At 43.7% G+C, this 20,957-nt stretch overlaps 1 protein-coding gene across 8 annotated transcripts in view; it reads right to left on the bottom strand.

Annotated features, from left to right (window-relative positions):
- Positions 1 to 20,957, bottom strand: part of DTNB (dystrobrevin beta) — a 178,728-nt gene that overhangs the window by 103,627 nt on the left and 54,144 nt on the right. For 4 of the 8 annotated variants that reach the window (XM_060250860.1, XM_060250852.1, XM_060250868.1 and 1 more), the window contains exon 9: positions 19,534 to 19,658. The exons of 2 other annotated variants lie outside the window; for them this stretch is intronic. In XM_060250860.1, the coding sequence (XP_060106843.1) occupies positions 19,534 to 19,658 (125 nt within the window). The remainder of the gene's footprint in view (positions 1 to 19,533; positions 19,659 to 20,957) is intronic. 2 more of the 8 variants (XR_009556035.1, XR_009556034.1) reach the window with 1 other exon arrangement.

Genomic DNA, 20,957 nt, shown 5'->3' with positions numbered 1-20,957 from the left:
ATATGCAGATGACACTCTGCTCTCTATCCAAATCCCCTGGCAATGCAGTAGAGGTCACCCGAACCACTGCCTCACTGTTGTAGTCAAATGGCTGAAAATGAACAAATTGAAACTGAACCCAGAGAAAGCAGAAGTGATGCTGGCTAGGAAGGCAGAGCTCTTGAAGGACATTTTTGATGGGGTTCAGCTGACTCTTTGGTTAAGAGCCTAGGATTGTACTGCTTCCAGCATTAATGTTGGAGAAGCAAATTAATGTAGCTGCATAAAACTCTTCCAACTTAAGTTCAGCCCACAAGATCGCCTCCTACCTTAACTAAGCCAATCTGGCCACCTGGATCCATACCATAGTAACATCAAGACTAAAAAAAGTAAAGGTGTAAACACCAGTTGTTTCCAACTCTGGGGTGATGTTGCTTTCACAACGTTTTCACGGCAGACTTTTTACACGGTGGTTTGCCATTGCCTTCCCCAGTCATCTACACTTTCCCCCCAGCAAGCTGGGTACTCGTTTTACTGACCTCAGAAGGATGGAAGGCTGAGTCAACCTTCAGCCGGCTACCTGAACCCAGCTTCTGCCAGAATCCAACTCAGGTCATGAACAGAAAGCTCAGACTGCAGTACTGCAGCTTTACCACTCTGCAACATGGGGCTCTTAACATCAAGACTAGATTACTGCTATACACGCTACACAGTCAACTCGGAAACCTCAGCTTTTAACAGGAGATAAGCAGAGCATGCACATTACTCCCATTCAGGGCTGGCTCAACCAAGTCAGTGAGGTAGCTATCTGGCAGCAGGGGCAGTTCCTGCACGCCTATCTCACTCAACTGATGGGGAGCACACGCACCCGGCAAAAGGGGGAGCCAAGTGCAGCAAGAAGCGGGTACGGTTCGCCAACTCACTGAGGCTGTTCATGGCCAATATGCAGCACTTCAGTGTGGCTGAAGAACTGCAGGTGCCACCAGCCATGCTCTCCCACCTGCAGAGCTTCCTCATGCGCCAGAAGGACCTGGAAGAGTTTGGCACCACCCTGGCAGGGCTGGGTGGCTGGACAGCACCTCTCTTTGCTTGGCCGCTGCAGCTGCCCCTGGCCCACACGTTGGTGCCCTGCTTCAAGGCAGCTGGGAAGCAGCTGGATGCTGAGCAGCTGCAGAGGGAGTGTGTGTGCCTGGAGGTGGCGGGGGGGGGGAGCAGCGCTGGCTGGGGTGCCCCCGGACATGAGCAGCGTGGTGAGGGTTCTGGTCTGTCCCGGCGTCATGCTATGGAGGGCCAGGGCTCAGCGGTGCCGGGCTTGGGGCAACTGCAAGAAGAGGCTGCCTCTCTCCCACAATGGCAGAGCAGCAACAGTCACCCGGCACTTCCCAATGGGGGCAATGGATGTGCTCTCCCTCCCAGTGCACTGAGGACAGGGGTGCCCTCAGCTCAGCCTCGCCGCTGCTGCACTTGCTGACTCCACCACCCCCACCCAGAGCATGCTGGGGTAAGTTCCTGCATGAGTGGGAGGAAGTTGGGGGGGGGGAGGCTGTGGTCTAGGGTGCCAAAAACCCTGGGCAAAATCAACAACTGCCTGTAGATGCATTCTCTACTGTAGTCCCCACTAACCCTAACCATCTTACAGAATGACCTGCCTGATAAAGCCCAAGAAGTCTCCCAACCTCCTGGCTTTCCACCAACTATGCAACACAGAATTATTCAGGAGGGCATTTTTACACAGGTGATAAGGTTATATTATGATGACACAGTTCAGAAAGATGCTTTGGTAACAGGACTATACTACTGGGTATAGCATGCATGGCCTGTTGCTATGTTGCTGTAATAGGACCATATGCTATAATATGGTCCTATTTTGCAATTTCTGCAACATTCAGCAAGTCATGTTAGTGCTCATGCTTTGATTCAGCTGGGGTTCAGCTCTGCTTTCAGATTTCTCCAATCCAAACCCTAGGACACTTTATTGGACATCCCATTTCTGCTGATTTATTCGGCTGTGTGACCTGCCTTGAGTTTCAGTGAGAAAAGGTGGACTATAATTAACATAAATAAACAAAAATACAAGACTGAGAGCCACAGTAGACTTCATGGTGACTGGCTAGCCCTCCCACATTAACTACTCACATAATTCACTGCTTACTTAAATGATCTTCTGTGCAAAACAGTGTAACTTCTGAAATGCAGACTTAAAGATTGCAGTGACTACATTTGCAATTACGGTGTAATCACCCTCCACCCACTTTCTAATCACACAAGTAATAACGCTAATATTTAATGTTAATACAGCATGTTAGAGGAAAAACAAATGTTTTACATAGACAAATCTTCCCCACAGGCTCATAAATCCAAGACAAGAAGCGTATAAATGTGTATAAAACAAAGGAATAAGTGCCGTGGCAGCAATAACTGTCAGTGAGGCCCTGCATTGGACAGTGACCAACAGGCAAGAAACTAAACAAATATTCTTTTCAGTCATAATATTCACACTGGCAGAGAGGCTGCATCACAAAGCGAGTCTGACAACTCACATCTCTGTTCCTTCTTAACAAGTGGCCAATTTGTGAGTCACTTCTACCCTCCCAACTTCTCAGCCTCTTCCTTCCCTTTCCTACTTATCCCAGTATTTTCCTCTCCTGGTGCCCCAGAGCAAGTGCACCAGGCTGAGCAAGCAGGGGCTGGAATGTCAGATAACACTACAAAATAGGTGACTGCTGCCCCTGGTGTGACCACCTCTCTCCACAATGAGCCTCATTGATCTAAGAAGAGCAACAGCTCTACAGCAACACACCACAGATCCAAACCCAATTTAATTATTTGTGTGGCTTTCTGACTAGAGGCAGAGGGAGAGAGAACCATAGTTGCATGCTGTTTTCAGAGCCACAGGGTGCAGCGGGGGGGGGGGGGGGGAGAGACCAAAAGTCTGGACTTTTTTTTTTAATTCAAGAGTCAGCACAGTGACCAGTCCCTGCAGCCAAGAGGCTTACTAGCCTACTTAAAATAGTTGCTGTGACTTTAAAAATGAGACTGTCATGTATGCCACCCTGAGCTCTCTGGAGGAAGAATAGGATTGGAAAGCTGACAAATCTGTTTTGGGTTGCTTTGTCTGGTGTATTGAACATCTCTACCTGTAAACAGCAATACTGCAAAAAAGCCAAACACATCCCCCACACTCATCAAGAGAGAGAATCATTAAAGAAAGCTTGCAAAAGGAATTCATTGGGAAATATTCTGCATTGCAAGCAATGATTGATTGATTAGTGTGTTGGACCATGAGCTCCTTGGAGGGAAGGCAGGAAAAAGAGGAAAGATCAGCCTCCCAGAGTGGAACAATTACTTCCTTTACATGCAAGGTCACTTGAGGCAAGGTAGGAACCTTCCCTCTCCTTTCCGCTATTTCCCTTGGTACAGAACTACTGAGCCAACATGCTCTTGCATATTGACAACAGAGTCTAGAATTATTCACAGCTTTTAGGAATAAAGGGAGGATAGTGATCCTATCCACTATAACTGTCTCTTTTTTCTCCCCCTTCCCCAGTATAAATATTTTATTAAGTGTGCATATATCAACTTATTTATGCATCACAAATAAATACATTTCATTTTTTGCTTATTACCTTCTACATATCAAACTGATTACTAACAACAAATAAACCCCTTCCTCTTTATCTTATTTCCTTTCTTTACCCGATTTCACCTGATCCCCGTACCACTTTTCCTAATTCTTATTCTAATCATAATTACATTCTTTCTTTTGTTTCCAAAACTTCTTTACTTCTTCACGAACTTCCATCTTTTCATACTTAATTTTTGAAACTTTAACTATCTTCTCTCATGCCTGCAAAAGAAAGTTGGACAGAGTTACCTCGAGAACTGGATGCTGTAGAAAAATCTCTACAGTTGGAGGTCTGGGGGGGGGGCACACCCACCACCTCCTTGCTATTCCATTAGCTTTAATAATTCATTTCCCATTTGTCATATCTTTATCCTATCTTCTGACTATATACATATTCTCCTATTAATACTCCTCAAGAAAACATAATTTCCCGATTCAAAACATACTTTCCCAATTCAAAGTCTTCCAGACTTTAGTTTAATTACACTGTCTATTAGTTCCTTGCCAGATGCCTCATTATATGCAGTAAAAGTCTGATTTTCCATATTGATCACTAGATGACCTAGTGGTAACCATCTATATAGAATTCCTTTGTCATAAAGAATCTTTGTTGTTCCTCTCAATTTCCTCCTTGCATTAATTACTTCAGCTGGGATATCAGGAAATAAAAAAACTGCCGTGTCTTCAAGGCACAGTCCTTGTTTTTCCCTGGCGATTTTAAAAAGTTTGTTCTTCATCTGTAGTTGTTTGAATTCCACAACAATGTCCGGGGAAACATTATCAGGAGCCTTTTTGGAAATATTTAATTGGAAGACAGAGGTGACAATCTCTTGGGAAGGCTCTGCTTCTCCTTTTGTGAGAAGAATCTGACTCAGCCATCTATTTAAAGCTATAGTAAGGTTTTCCGTCTCTCCAAAATTTACAGATATTCCACGGAGTTTGGCCTTTCTTCTCTTCATTTTAACTCCTGGAGTATAATCTTATTTTTGGCCCAAGACTCAGTCCTTAACGTTTTTCAAATCCTCTGCTGTCTTTTTTGCCATCTGATATCCAGCTTCAGATTTCTTATCTGTTGTTTCAAGTGTTGCAGTGAGTTCATCCAATTGCTTATTAATCGGTTCGACTGACTGTTTGAGAAGTCCAAGTTCCTTTTTTAATTGTCCAACCTCTCCATTAAGAGACCTTAAATTACTCTTAATTTCATTCTTTATCTCTGTAAGGGCATGCAGTATCTCAGTCTGTTCACTTTGGGGAGGATTACTCCCTTCGGCCGCCATTTCCTCTAACAGAGAAGTCTCCAAGTCAGAATCTTCAGATTCTAAGTCAGTTTTACCCTTTCTGGGAGGTCTATAGGGAGGATTTTTAGTACCTTTTTTTGCTCTCGTCCTTCCCATGCTTGACTTTGATGTTCTTTCCAAAATTGGCTGGGAGTTTCTGGGAGTAGTTAATTTTCACCAGGAATAGCAGGAGCGTAGGAGGGATGCAACCGGCCTGAAGCTCAGTCACCACGCCCCCCCCCCCATAACTGTCTCTTAACAGCAAAATAGCTCAAGACAGATTTTCAGGTTCCCACATGACTGGACTGAAATGATTCATTTCAGAGAGCTCTGAGAGAGAGCAGATAAGAAGTGCTATAAGGGTGAGGTTTGGCTGTCTAAACAGCTGGAGTTGCTGAGAATTTCTGGGTTTGTGTGACTGTGTGATTGCTGAAAATTCTGAGTTTGTGGTTGCTGGGGAACTGCTGTTTGTTTGGTTTGAGTGGGCTGAAGGTGATTGTTGCTGACTGATTAGGAGTGGCTGTGTTCATGGGGCAGACTGAGGCCCCACCCTCTTTGCATTATTAAGCTGCACCTTGCCTGAGGCGCGAGCCTTTGCCACGAGCTAAAGGGCTCTTGGCCTGGGGGTTGTGTAAGGACCAGGAACCCAGATCCCTATTTTCCTTGCGTTCCCAATCAGGTAAGTAGACCCTCCAGAAGGAGAGCCACATAAACAAACAGGATTTAAAAGGGGACTGTATATTTTTTAAAAAGCTATCATGAAGGTAGAATGCCAGCAGGAGGATGGGGGCTTTCCAGTGTTTTGCACTGAGTGTCACATGTATGACTATCTGCCCACAGGACAGAAGTCTTGGGTGTGTGCTTGATGCAAGGAGCTCCTGGTACTCAGGGAACGAGTTCGTACCCTTCTCCAGGCCGAGGTGACTGACCTGGAGAAGCAGGGACAGTCAGTTAGGCATTCGGAGAAGACTCTCGGGGACGTATTAGATGAGCCCCACTCTGAACATGGCAGCCCCATTGCTGCCAAGGAGCATGAGGGTCGAGAGGGAACAGGGCACCGTGCTGAGGATAAGGGGAATGCGACCTCAGAAGGGACCTCTTCTTCAGTTGGTAAGCGGGTATCCTTTTGTGCCAAGAATCCATCCCGGGGCACGGAGAGAGGTGGGGTCTTGGTAGTTGGTGATTTGATCCATAGGCAAGTAGACAGCTGGGTGGCAAAACCGCGTACTGACTGCATGGTGACCTGCCTGCCTGATGTGAAGGTAGCGGACATTACGCATGTTGTAGATAGGCTGATAAACAGTGCTGGGGAGGAGCCAGTGGTCATGGTGCATGTTGGCACCAACGATGTGGGGAAATGCAGTCATGAGGTCTTGGAGGAAAAATTTAGGCTGCTAGGCAGGAGACTTAAGACCAGGACCTCCAAGTGCTACCTGTTCCACATGCAGGGCTGGAGAGATGGCACAAATTAGTAGTCTCAATGTGTGGATGAGACGATGGTGTAGGGAGGCAGGGTTTAAGTTTGTTAGGCACTGGGATGCTTTCTGGAACAAGCAGGAGCTGTACAAGAGGCGGTCTCCACTTGTCCCCAGATGGAACCAAGCTGCTGGCGCTTAAAATCAAAAAGGTGGCAGAGCAGTTTTTAAACTAAATCTTGGGGGAAAGCCGACAGGAGATGAAATGTCTCTGGTTCGGGAGGACTCATCTCAAAGAGATGAAGCTGTTACTTTTCTACCATGTAATGGATCAGAGTTGTTCACTGAGATGGTGCCAAACAGTATGGAGTGTCTGCCAAAGTCTCGAGGCAGCAGGAGGAAGGTTGGGGGCCTAACTTTCCTGGGAAATTATAGATGTTTGTATACAAATGCTAGAAGTGTTCCAAGTAAAATTGGTGAGTTGGAATGTTTAGTGTTGGGGGAAAACAGACATTGTGGGAATTTCAGAAACTTGGTGGAATGAGGAGAATCAGTGGGACACGGTGATTTCTGGATATAAGTTATAACAGAAGGAAAGGAAGGGAAGGGTTGGAGGTGGGGTGGTTCTGTATGTCAGAAAAGGTATACAGTCCAGTAAGACTGAGGTCAAAGAATTAGATTCCCTTCTAGAAATGCTTTGGGTCAAAATAGAGGGCCCAAAAGGAAATTTAACTATGGGAGTTTGTTATCGCCCACCAAATCAAAAGATAGATGATTATAATATGATGGAAGTATTAAAGATAGCGGCTAAACGTAAAAACTGTGTCGTAATAGGTGATTTTAACTATTCGCAGATTGACTGGGTCAATATGTGTTCAGGTCGAGAGAAAGAGATTGAGTTTCTAGATGTTCTCAATGACTGTGCTATGGAGCAGATGGTCAAAGAATCTACCAGAGGTGGGCGATCCTGGATTTGGTCCTAAGTAATGCCCAAGACTTGGTGACAGATGTAAAAGTGATCGCACTGCTTGGGAGCAGTGAGCATAATGTTATTGATCTCACCATTTGTATAAATAGGGAGTTGCCCCAAAAGACCAGCACAACCACTTTTAATTTTAAAAGGGGTAAATTCTCTGAGATGAGGAGGCATGTGAAGAGGAAACTGAAAGAAAAGGTAAATACAGTCAAAACCCTTGGGGAAGCTTGGAGGCTATTTAAAACTTCAATCCTAGAAGCTCAGTTAAAATATATACCACAAGATAGGAAAGGCACAAACAGATATAAGAAAAGGCCTGCATGGTTAACTGGCTAATTAATAGGAAGCAGAGAGTGAGTTTAAATGGGCAGTCTTCACAGTGGAGGACGGTAAGCAGTGGGGTGCCGCAGGGCTCAGTACTGGGTCCCATGCTCTTTAACTTGTTCATTAATGATCTGGAGTTGGGAGTAAGCAGTGAAGTGGCCAAGTTTGTAGATGACACTAAATTGTTCAGGGTGGTGAGAACCAGAGAGGATTGTGAGGAACTCCAAAGGGACCTGTTGAGGCTGGGTGAGTGGGTGTCAACGTGGCAGATGCAGTTCAGTGTGGCCAAGTGCAAAGTAATGCACATTGGGGCCAAGAATCCCAGCTACAAATACAAGTTGATGGGGTGTGAACTGGCAGAGACTGACCAAGAGAGAGATCTTGGGGTCGTGGAAGATAACTCACTGAAAATGTCAAGACAGTGTGCGATTGCCATAAAAAAAGGCCAACGCCATGCTGGGAATTATTAGGAAGGGAATTGAAAACAAATCAGCCAGTATCATAATGCCCCTGTATAAATCGATGGTGCAATCTCATTTGGAATACTGTGTACAATTATGGTCACCGCACCTCAAAAAGGATATTATGGCATTGGAAAAAGTGCAGAAAAGGGCAACTAGAATGATTAAAGGTTTGGAACACTTTCCCTATGAAGAAAGGTTAAAACACTTGGGGCTCTTTAGCTTGGAGAAAAGTCGACTGTGGGGTGACATGATAGAGGTTTACAAGATTATGCATGGGATGGAGAAAGTAGAGAAAGAAGTACTTTTCTCCCTTTCTCACAATACAAGAACTCGTGGGCGTTCAATGAAATTGCTGAGCAGTCCGGTTAAAATGGATAAAAGGAAGTACTTCTTCACCCAAAGGGTGATTAACACATGGAATTCACTGCCACAGGAGGTGGTGGTTGCTACAAGCATAGCCAGCTTTAAGAGGGGATTGGATAAAAATATGGAGCAGAGGTCCATCAGTGGCTATTAGCCACAGTGTGTGTGTGTGTGTTTGTATATATATGTGTGGGTGTGTGGGTGTGTGTGCGTGGGTGTGTGTGTATATGTATGTATGTATATGTGTGTGTATATACACATGGCATTGGAAAAAGTGCAGAAAAGGGTATACACACACACACACACACTGGCCACTGTGTGAAACAGAGTGTTGGACTGGATGGACCATTGGCCTGATCCAACATGACTTCTCTTATGTTCTTATGTTATTCTATCCTCTTAACAGCTGAGGGACAGCTCCCTGCCCAATGCTACTGATTTCCCACCATTAAATCAGTGCATTTGTTCCAACTGGCCCTATTCATTTCATTCATCAAAAACTGCATGATTATGTTTTGCTCAAGTTTATCAAAATAGTAGTAATGTAAGATTTTAGATCTAATATAATGCCTTATACCAAGAATGGCCAAGATGTACCATGCAGGTCAGATACAGCACTTATAGATGTTGGGCAGAGGCACCTGGCACTTTTGCTGTAAAAGATCTGTTAGTCTTTGAGTTGCCAGGAGGTGCTTTGTTATTCAGGCTAACATGGCTAATTTCCTCTGAAATGGTATGTGTGTGTGTAAGCTTCAGGAAGCATCTACTCTACAGACCCTGAATTGACTGTCTCTGAATTGAGTCTCTTTATGGACCTTAAGGCGACAAATTAGTTATCAAGCAAAAGGTTAGCTTTTGGCTTTTCCCCTATCTCCACACTTCTGGAAAAGGCAGGGCATCCTCAATGATAAGGAGAAGCCAGACTGATAGACTGGAGGTAGATGGGTGATATAACTTGGGAGAAGATCCCAAAAATTGAGCTATCACATTTTCCCAGCCTTATTTATCAGAAAGGTCTTCTGAATGAGAGCCTAACAAATTTGAACAGAAACACAAACTGCTGGGGGGAGGGGAGGCAATCTAGCTCCTGTTACCAGCTAGAGGAGCAAGAGTCACAGGAGAGTTCTGTTATTTCCATCTAACCAAGACTACTAGTGAAGGAAGATCAGCCTGGCCCAACTGTATATAAATTCTAGCTGTCAAAGGCAATGTTCCCTCCTCCTTCTCCCTGTTTCCTGGCTTTCTAAACCTGAGGACAGGAACTGCCTCTATTGGTATAAGGTTCTTTGGGAGACAGTTATTGGACAAGTAGGATATAGCAAATAAAATCTGTAGGCTTATGAAACACCACCCACCCACCACAAAACAATCCATCTCAGGCTGATTCTGTGAAACCTGCAGAGGAAGCAAAAGGAAAGAACAAACATTTAGCTCAGTCACCAGTTTTTGCCTGAAAACTTTTTCAAGGAAATTTTTTGGGAGAGGGACAACAGGCCCTTCTTCTCTCCCTACTCTCTCTTCTCACCACCAACTCCTCAGCACACTGCCACACAATCCTGAATGGAGGGAATCAGGTGATATCCCTTCTTTTGATCTTGGCTGGAGAACAGATTTGACCTAAGGACTATCACAGTTGCCAACCCCTCAGCCCGGAAGTCAGAGAACTTCAGCAATGGCTGCAACTTTTAAAGCCATATTCTTGGCTCAGCTCATTATGTCAGGGGTGTTGAACTCATTTGTTATGAAGGCTTGATCTGATATAAATGAGACCTTGTCAGGCTGGGCTATGTGTGTCATAAAACCTAATGCCAGGTAGCAGAGATGTAAACTTTATAAAGGACACAGGCAAACAAAGATTTTTTAAAAGCTTAAAATAAAACACACTTAAAACATTATCACTCATTGGTCTTAAAGGTGCTTTCTTTGTATCTCTCCTGTGCAATCCAGGGAACTGGGCAAAGAAAGCTCTGGCTCTTTCCTTCCTTCCTTCCTCAGGGGACCAGGAGGGGAGGAGTCTCAGCCAATAGAAGGAAGAGAGGCTTGGCTCAGTAGCTCTGCTGTGTGATTGAGAGAGCACGGCAAAGCAAGGCATTCCTCCTCCCTTCCTCCCCAAAGGAGGAGCCCCAAAGGAGGAGAAAAATAGAAGCTTTGCTCTATAGCTCCTGTGTAACTAAGCAAGCCTGGCAAAGCAAGCTGTGATGCAGAAGGAAGCAAGAGAGAGGGAGAAAGAAGCAGATGACAGCCAGTTGCTTGGGGGCCTGATAGGAGTTCTTCAGGGGCCTGATTTGGACCCCGGGCTGCATGTTTGACAGCCCTGCATTATGCTTTTACCCTGTGCTCTTCCTTCAAACAGTTCAGTGCACCTAAAATCTATAGCCCTCTTAATATTTAAAAGTTAAAAGATAGAATGCACATAAAATGTACTGTTGATTATCCGTCAGGTTTTGAATTTATCACTTACACATCCATGTTATTAGAGAGAGTTGGAAACAGAAGTAAATTCCTAGGTGATAAGCCCCCACCCCTACCCCTGAGCATTACTCCTGGCCAGGGCTGCAGGCATTTTGCAGCTTCGCTGAACATCAAAGCTCACTTGGGTAGCTAAAGCTCTCCTCACCACCTCTCAAGACATGAAATCCTGACTGCATTGTGCCACAAGGACTGAGTACGTGTGGTGAAGAACACAGAGCTCCCCTACATTCAGGGATGCCAATCAAACTGTATCTTAGAGGAAACAAAGTGTGTGGGGGGAAACAGAAAATCCTTGAAAAATCTTTTTACAGGTCCCCTTATGTAAAAGCAAGAAAGTCCACACCACCCAAAATACTGTCTCTTAATGCAGCCTTCTAGGTTCCTCCCAGAAAAGGGGAAAAAACATCCCAGGCTCCTGTAAATAAGGGAAAGGGGAGCCTCCCTGACTCCAATGGACTCCATCTCTGGAACAAGCAAAATGTGCACTGTCCATAGGTTCTTGCCACAAAAAGCCAGAATCCCCCTTTTTTTTTCTTTCTCACACATTTCTAACCCTTTTGGCTGCAGATGGAAACAGCTGAATGACTTGCCCTTGCGTATGGGGATTAGGGGCTCTAGACCGCAAAAGCTTACACAAGAATTTAAAATGTGTTGTCATTAAGATGCTAAAAGACTCCCTTTTGTTCTCACTGCAACAGACTAAGAGTAACCCTTCTAGAATTTACCCTTGTATGTTGAAAACCATAAGGAGTGAGCAGGGCCAATGCAGTTCAAGCAGATGGCATGACGCTGTACTGGTTCCTGATTTTCCCTCGGTCCCCTTTGCTCCCACCACAGGCAGCAGCAACCTGGCCTCGCCTTCCCGTTCAAGCGAGATGCCATTTCTTTCCTGGCAGACAAAGGATGGTGTGACAGGCAGGCTGCGTTACATAGCAGTGCTCCAGCATCATGCTCCAAGTTCACCTGAAGCCATCTGTCACAGTTTGGCTGGCTGGCTTGATCATCATTACACAAAGATATTTTTCAGGGCGTGACAAAGGCCAGTAACACATCAGACACAGTGAAGAGCTACATCAGAAGGAAGAGTGTTTGTTTGCTGCACTAATTACTTTCCCAAATTGCTGCCACAAAGCAACACCTTGCACTCCTGAACCACAGCAATTCAGAGTGTAATTTCATGTGGAGGGTGGTGGTAAATGGGCTCTGCATGCCTTTAAGTTTATTTTCTTCCAGAATTAGTGTTATGACATTTTCTAGTTAAGAGACAATCTGGATAAAACTGCCATACTTCACAAGCAAACGCTGGCAAAGGTCTGTGATTTAATAATTTATGCAACATTGACCTAAAGTCTAACGAGCAGTAATTATATTTCAGCCATAATTTTTTAGTCACAAAGCCATTTTCTTTCCCTGAGGCTGAATGGCCTCAGTGGGCCCATGCAGTTCAGCCAACTGGCTTTGCTTGCTTGGGGGAAAAACCCTGCAGAGTCTGTTGAAAAGGAGTTGCCACCATTCAACCGCATCTACATCTACTGAAGCAGAAATGCCTGAACAAGAAAAAGGAATACAACCAGGGCAATAGCAACACACTTTTCCTTGGAAGGGCTGCTTTTCACTCTCCCACCCCCAAATAGTTAAATATCCAGGTTCTAAGCTGTAATAAAACAAACTAAAAAAAAATGGTAAGCAGTGGCATTTAGATTTGCCCATGGCAAAACAAATACCTTTAAATAAAAGAGGGAAAACTATTTAGGGTAATGGAACATTAATTCAGGAACGTTAGAAAACAAATACAAGAGGATGCTAAGTTGGAATGGGGTGTGCGATTTGCGATGGAGAAGCTGCGGAGGAAAGAATTTACAATATTCAGCTCCCATCCAAGTATAAACGCCCTGACTGGGATGGCTCAGGGTACCTCAATTTTGTCAGCTCTCAGAAGGCAGGGTAGGCCCTCCATAGGAGACCACCAAGGAATGCCGGGGTAGCTATGCAGAGGCAGGCAATGGCAAACCACCTCTTGTCTTTGAAAACCTTGCAGTGTTACCATGAGTTAGCAGTGCCCTGATGGTACTTCCCACCTGCATCATATATAAACAGCAGCTTTTTAATATTTATTTTGTAACACTTATTGCAAAAATTCATTCTCTGTATAATGTAACATTAATCTCCATAGATTTCACCTATTCAGGTCCTCCTTTTTAAATAACCTGGTTAGCTTTATCATAGTAAACAAATTTTTAGGGCTTTTTATCCTCTCCTGTTTACTACCATGACTACTATTATTATTTATTCGACTTGTTAAATAATGGTTAAAATCAAAGATTTCAGGTTTGCATGGCTGGTAACATCATTAGGGTTTGTAGAATCTTTCGGGATCAAGTGCCGTGTTCTACTGGAGAAAGTTTTCCTTCCAGACGTTTCGTTCTCAGCTGCGGAGAACATCCTCAGTGGCGTTGCAGCCGGAGCAGGCGCTCAGCAGCCAAGAAGGTCTGAGCGCCTGCTCCGGCTGCAACGCCACTGAGGATGTTCTCCACAGCGGAGAACGAAACGTCTGGAAGGAAAACTTTCTCCAGTAGAACACGGCACTTGATCCCGAAAGATTCTACAAAACCTAATAATGGTTAAAATCAATATAACAAATCAGATTAAAAACTCACAAAAATCCCAGATGGCAACCTATGAGTTTTTGTTTATATTCTGGACTCCCAGAACATCATGCTGGGGGGAGGGGGCGGACAGTCCAATAGCAACTGACATCAATTCTACAATCATTTTCCAAAATTGTAATGCCCATGGACATATCCAGCGCATATGAATAAAGGTAGCATTTTTGGTTTCACAGCTGCTTGTATATCATACCTCAGACAGGTTTTTTGTTCTGTGTTTACTAATTTTAAAATCCTTGCCCTATTGCATTGCTTACTGAATGTCTTATGCTATATGATTACATTGATTTTTATGTTTTGTAATCTGCCTCGAATCTCATCGAGAAAGGTGAACTATAAATAAAACAAATAGATTGGAAATTTTTACATCAGAAGAACAAAAAGCCCAACACTTGCTTTTTTCTCATCCATCACCCAGAAATCCCCCCCCCCCCCTATGCACTGCTTTGATAGTCTGGAAGAACAACACTCTTAGCAGGATGTCATTGAGATTTGAAACTTTTTACTGTTTTAATCTGTATTGTTGAGTTGTTTTAATTTTTGTTGAGTTGTTTTAACTCCTGTATTATTGTTGTTGATGTACATTGCCCAGAGCCTGGCTTCAGCCAGGATCGGCTGATTCACAAATCAAATAAATAAATCATCATCATCATCATCATCAATATAAATAACATGTCAGCAATCATAAAAGCAAGATATTGACTGAAGACAGTGCAATATACTTTAAAAGTATATTGCCACATTAAAAAGTATATTCATGCCACATTTTCCCCAATATTTTTCCAGCTCTTGCGATAACAGAGAAGGCACCAGACAGATCTCAAAAGGGGGTTCCATAAATGGGATACACTACAATCTCACTCCGAAGATGATCTCAGCAGTCAGGCAAGTATATACAATCCCTGCTCATCCAGGCCTTTAAAAGTTATAACCAGCAGTTTGAATTCATGTGTGGAAATAAACTGAAAGCCAGTGAAAAGCTTTCATCAGGTTCTGGCTATGATGGCCAGGTTGCCAACCAGAGCCTATAATCACAAGCATATCACATCTGTATATTAAAAGTTTAAGATGCTCAAGGGTTCTGGTCATTGTATTCAGAACCTGGTGACAACTTTTCAAGGACAGCCTCACTACAATGCAAGGGTGGCCAAACTTGCTTAACATAAGAGCCACATAGAATACATGTCAGATGTCTGAGAGCCACAAAGGAGGGAGGGAGGGAGGGAAGGAAGGAAGGAATATAGATGGGGATGGAGGGAAGAGGGAGAGGTGGGAAAAAGTAACTTTAACTTTAAATGCATTCCCCAAACCGCCTGATGGCTTAGTTTAAAAAAAATGATTTAAAGAGAGAAATGCCTTCTCCAAGCTGGCTGACAGGGTGATGGGGACTGAGAGCCACACAATATGTGTGAAAGAGCCACATGTGGTTCCCAGGCCACAGTTTGGCCACCCCTGCACTACAGTAACAAAGCTGGATGTTTCTACAGCACAAGAAATTATGGCAGATTAGTTAGAGAAATCTACTTTCAGCCTTTAGCATGTTTACTCAGAGTATTCCTGGGATAGTTCAGATGTACGAAAACAAGGTTCAGAGCCCATGCTCACGCATTCCCTCTCTGGCACAGCTGGAGTCCATTAGTGACTTCTGCTGTCACGCAAACCATTGCTGGTCATTATATCTGAATCAGTAAATTGAGCTTGCTTCCCCTCCAAATAAGAATTACAAAGCGGGAAGGCCCAGCATATATCGTATTTATGCACAAAGCACTTACAACTATTCAAGGGGTAGCCAAACTGTGACTTGGGAACCACACATGGCTCTTTTACACATATTGTATGGCTTGAAGCCTTCACTACCCTGTCAGCCAGCTTGGAGAAGGCATTTGTCTCTTTAAATCATTTATCTAAGCCAAGCCAGCCAGAGAATGTGTTTAAAGTTAAAGTTTGCTTTTTTCCCACCTCTCCTTCCCTCATCTATTTTCCTTCCTTCCTTCGGCTCTCAAACATCTTATGTTCCTGTCTTGCAGCTCTCAAACATCTCACTTTTATTCACTGTGGCTCTTACATTAAGCAAGTGTGCTCATCCCTGAATTAGATCATCCCAAGTAAATGAGCACAAAATTTCTGCTTCACTATGTCAAGACTCTCAAAATATTACCAATCTATTTGCAGGTAGGATATTTTCTTCTCAGTCACAGCATCTGCATGCCACTTTCAAATATATCTCTCCCAGGCTGCCACTTTGAGAAAAAGCACATACTTTTTACAGAAGAGGAAGCAAGCATCACTTCAGATATAAATGGTAAAATGATAAAGCATATAGCTCTAAACAAAACCAACACACATTTGGTTTCCATTTCAAATTCAGAGGGCCAGATATGGCTGGCAGCTGCTGATTTAAGCCCTTACACAAATATTTCCTTAGCCAGTATGGAGCTGAGGGTTAAGCAAAGGAAAAGTCAGCTAAATAACCCTCAATATCCTTTGCAGCAAGTACAATACCACAATCCTGTCATTCTACACTTCTCTATTCCAAATTATAAAAAGCAAAATTGCTTAGAGGAAATGCAGCTATTAACATGGCAATACAATCTCACTGGCACAGTTTCATCTGTTCCATTAAGGATTAGAATTACCCAAGGACAAAAATCTATGATGTTTATTTGCTGATTTTTATATCCTAATTTTTATGGTAAGGACAAGAGCTATCGTTCACATGACTCAAAAAAATCCCAGGGCAGTCGCCAATCCTGTGCTCCAGTTATGCAAATCTGCTCATTTGTAAAACATGTAGATGGTTTGGATACAGGACTGAGCTTTTGCAAGATTAGGAATCTTTGGCAAGAGGGGTTTCAGCACAAGAAGGCATAAGGGCAAGGAGAGAGACCTGGATGTTACAGAGAGTGACTAGTTAATTACAGTTGTCGATGAAGCTTTTACCTGTCCCTAAGAAGAGTTAGATTCAAGTCCAGTAGAGTCTCAGAGACCAACAAACAAGATTTGGGGGTATAAGTCAAAGCTCCCTTCATCAAATACACAATTCCTTGTACCTAAGGGTGCTTTAACTCTCAAAAATTTATGGCCAAAAATCTTGTTGGTTGTGCTAAGATACTGCTGGACTCAAATTTAGCTCTTTTACTGCAGACCAACATGGCTACCCTCTGAAGCTACCCCTAAGAAGATTAAGGCTGCAAGATACTATGGAATTTGACTTTGAAAACAAGAACAGTTAGCCCCTTGTTCTTCATGTCACCACAAAGCAAGTGTTCTTCATGTCACCACAAAGCAAATGTTTAGCAGCTCTACACAACAGCCTTCTCCACTTGTAAGATGCCACTTTGAACAAAAGAAGAAATCCTTATCTGGAGCAGTGTTTTGCAACTTGCCCTCTGCTCAGTCATCCTGGACCTCTTACTGGAGCTACCTGGATTAGTTAACAAGCAGCAGGCTCCAGGCCAAAGCCCATCCTCCTGTTACTGTCTCATTCCCTAATCAGCAGGGACACATTCTCTCTCCTCTGAGATGAAGAAGAAGACTGCAGATTTATACCCCGCCCTTCTCTCTGAATCAGAGACTCAAAGCAGCTTACAATCTCCTATATCTTCTCCCCCCACAACAGACACCCTGTGAGGTGGGTGGGGCTGAGAGGGCTCTCACAGCAGCTGCCCTTTCAAGGACAGCTCCTGCGATAGCTGTGGCTAACCCAAGGCCATTCCAGCAGCTGCAAGTGGAGGAGTGGGGAATCAAACCCGGTTCTCCCAGATAAGAGTCTGCACACTACACCAAACTGGCATTCAAAGATGATAGTCAAGAAGAAGACTGAGACATAAACAATGAGCTCTCCTTACTCCTTCCCTGACTCAGAGGCAGAGGGGGGTGGGGAAATGGAAGATTAGGAAAGAAGAAAGATACAAGCTCCATGACTAGCCCACCAATGATACCACTTTGGGCTAAACAGTGCTCACATTCAATGGTAGCCTCGAGTGGGTCAAAGCTGGATCTCACAGGGATCAAAATTTCCTAAGATGGACCACAGCCACCCAAACACCCCTTAAGGACTATCACTCAAAACCCATGCTGTGCCATTTTCAAGCTCTCATGTGCTCCCCTTCCAGTCTAGTCTCTGGATCTCAAACCCTACTGCTTCATTGGGTCCTACTGTCATTGTCATATTACAAAGAAAGAAACATTAGTTTGAAGACAGACTGAAGGGTGACCCATTTATTTGCTCAAGGAGGGAAGATGTGCCACATTAGAACAGTTATTGTTATCTCAGCTGAAGAAAGCTTTCAGCACATATTAGCCAACAAAACACTGGGCATATCCTCTTGTACTGAGTTAGACCAGCGACAAAACATTCAAAGTTAGTTTCTGGCAGCAGTAAGTCTCTAGGGTCACTGGCAGATTTTCTGTCACAGGCTTGCTACCAGAAATCGTTTTGCCCAAAGCCTTTGGTACTTACAAAGTCATCCCTCAGTTTTAGGACTGCTCTCTTTACAAGCTTGAAATATGGGAGGCAAAAGAGAACATGTACATGTTCCCATAAGTGGCATCCTTGGAGTTTTGCCAAGCCTCAAGTCTCCACAAGCACTGAGGGGCACCTGTAGCTTCACCGCAGGCTGAATTGTTGCCATCATAGCCTAAGCAATATTTCAGGAAACAGCAAGGGAACACACCAACATCAAACCCAAGTCCTCTTGTCCAAATGCACACAGGAATGGGCCTCACAATCCAAGAGACTGCTTCCTGTTTCTTAACGAGGCTGCTCAGCATTTTGAGGACTGCCAAATCTCTCCAGTTCCAACAATCAATGTGTCAATGCAGACATCATGAAAACAAAAAGTCTCGATCGGGGCGGGGGGGAGGAAATAAAACATATATTTTGAAGAGAACAGTATTGCCTGTTTGCTGCCACCTCACGCTTGGTGCTGCCCTTCCAAAAGCTACCTCAGCAGCCAAGTAGCAGAAGTCTCCTTTGGTGCTTGTAAAAACACTCTGAGTTATATCTAGCAACCAGCAATAAATTTACATAGGAGTTGGCCTCACAATAAGTTATACAGGAATTGGCATCATAATTTCCCTGGCGATATTCTAAATTTGCGAGGTCCTTCACACAGAGAATGAAGATACCAATAGTCATTGATATTTCCCCCCAAACAGTCCTTCAGATCTTGACAAAGTAGATTCTCATAGTCATGGGACTTGTGGAGTAGCAGCCATGTGATCAGTGGACTGCAGTGAGATGAGGAAAGGACCAAAATAATTTATTTATTCTATTTATTTATCAAATTTCTATCTTGCCCTCCCCTGACAGGCTCATCATTCCCTCCTCCTCCTGTTCTACCAATGTAACTCTTCACCGCATCTCACTGACCAACACAGCTATAACTCCACACAAACCCCACAACTCTAAGAATCAACTTTCCCAGGGCCAGAAGGCACTACTGGGGGAAGGGGGGAAGCAGGGAAGATTTGTAATTCTTAGGTAACTGGGTCCCTGATCCAAACCAGTGTAACATACAAACACCTAAGTGTGCAAACTGAGTACTTCATGAAAAAGTGTCCTAAAGGTCGTCAGAATCAGGTTTTCAGAGGAACATCTCCAAAAGAACACTCACAGAAGCCTTAGCCATGGATTAGACAAAAAGAAATAAGATAACCCTACAACAGCACTTGATTTATTGCACAATGAAGTTCTGAACTATTCTGAACATTCACAACACAACTAGCAGGGCCAAGTTCCCAGTTAATATTTGCATGAAACAAGTGCAGATGCAATCATTCTGCCAAAAGTCTTCACCTACTATGCAGTCTTCTATGGCAAGGCCAATTAATCCATCTTTCCGAAACACATAAAAAAATAAAGGCAGGGAAGAGCCACCCTGGCCAACATATCCCCCACCTGACAAATCTACAAAAAGGCAAACGGCAGGAATGATATTTAGATGAAGAGCAGAGAAACAGATACTCACACTATATGGGCAAGGTCAAGGGGCTTCTCTGGCTGTTCCGGATATACAGGGTGAGGAGGTTCTCTAGTGGGTACACAACCAAGAGATTTACTAATGGCATGGCTCAGCTTCTTGGCAGGCGATTTCTGTTTTTTTAAAAAGAATTAAACACAGAGACTGGTATTAAAACAGCAGATCAATCTGTGCAGCACAGTACAGAACACGACGGATGGCAGCACTCTCAGTGATCAAGGACAAGGTGCCAGTCAGTTGGAAGCGTGCCAGGTGGCTAAAGCAGGGTCTTCATCAGAGCTTCCACCCAACCACACCTCTGCATACAGTTCTTCTGGCTAGCATCCTGTGAATAAGGCAAGCAAAAAGCCTGCAAAATCAAGTATTCCCGTACCTTAGCTCACTTGCAGAAGCACGTTGGAGGGCAGTATGCCAAGAACCAAAGACAAAAAAAACTAAGTCACACATCACCTTGTATTCCATTATACATCATGCTGTTGGGAAGGTGGGGGGAGAGGAGGACCCAGCAATACCTCCTTGTTTAAAGACGCTCCCACCTGCCACATGGTAAAATCAAACTACAAGCACCAACTTGCCTGCCGTCTGTGAACTGGCAATATGGGTCACATTAGCACAATATCCTGCCGCTAAGTAGCAGAAACTTCCTTAAAATCATGATTGAAAAGATCAGCCCCATTCTCAGGATGTACAGTTGGCCTAATAAGCTTAGCCCTGCTGAAATATTAAGACTTTGCAGGATGTCTTGCAATTTAAAGGGTCTTTGGGACTCTGGAGCCTCCAAGCATCTCTTTGCTCTTTTTAACCCCCCCTCCCCTCCTTTTTATGGAAGCCAGTTCTCATCATCTAAGATTCTACACAGCTACTATTTTTGCCAGCCTTTGTGGAAAATGGGCCCAAAATGCGCACAGCTGTTTCGAACTTTAAGACTATTAATGCCCTCTAGGAAGGGGACAAGGCAAATTCATTCAAAATAATGGCCCTTTGATGGCTCGACCAATTTGAAGAGTTGTTCAATCTACAGTCCTTGAAAGAGATGAGCCACCACAGGCTACTTAAGAGACAGAGGAAAGACTACAACTGCAAGATGATACTGAACAGCAGCACAATGTAAAGCTAACAGGATCACTACATAACACAGATTCACTTGATTCAATGGTTAATAAACTTTTATCTCAAAAGTTGTTTTAAAAAACAACTTTTTTAAAGAAGTTGTTTTAAAAACATAGATGCTGGCTATTCAGCATCAATTTTCCTATACAAATGAATACATATAATTGAAAGCACTTCATTTTTCCAAATCCACTTTTAAAATGATTATTACCCACTTCCTTTTATCTGCTTAACATACAAAGTTCTTTGGGAAGCATTTCAAATAATTTTGACAAATTGCTTTCTTGCAGGCTCCAGAAGTT

This window comes from Heteronotia binoei, chromosome 1, assembly GCF_032191835.1.
Source record: "Heteronotia binoei isolate CCM8104 ecotype False Entrance Well chromosome 1, APGP_CSIRO_Hbin_v1, whole genome shotgun sequence".
Taxonomy (NCBI): Eukaryota; Metazoa; Chordata; class Lepidosauria; order Squamata; family Gekkonidae; genus Heteronotia; species Heteronotia binoei.
This window is presented reverse-complemented; position numbering and strand designations above follow the sequence as displayed.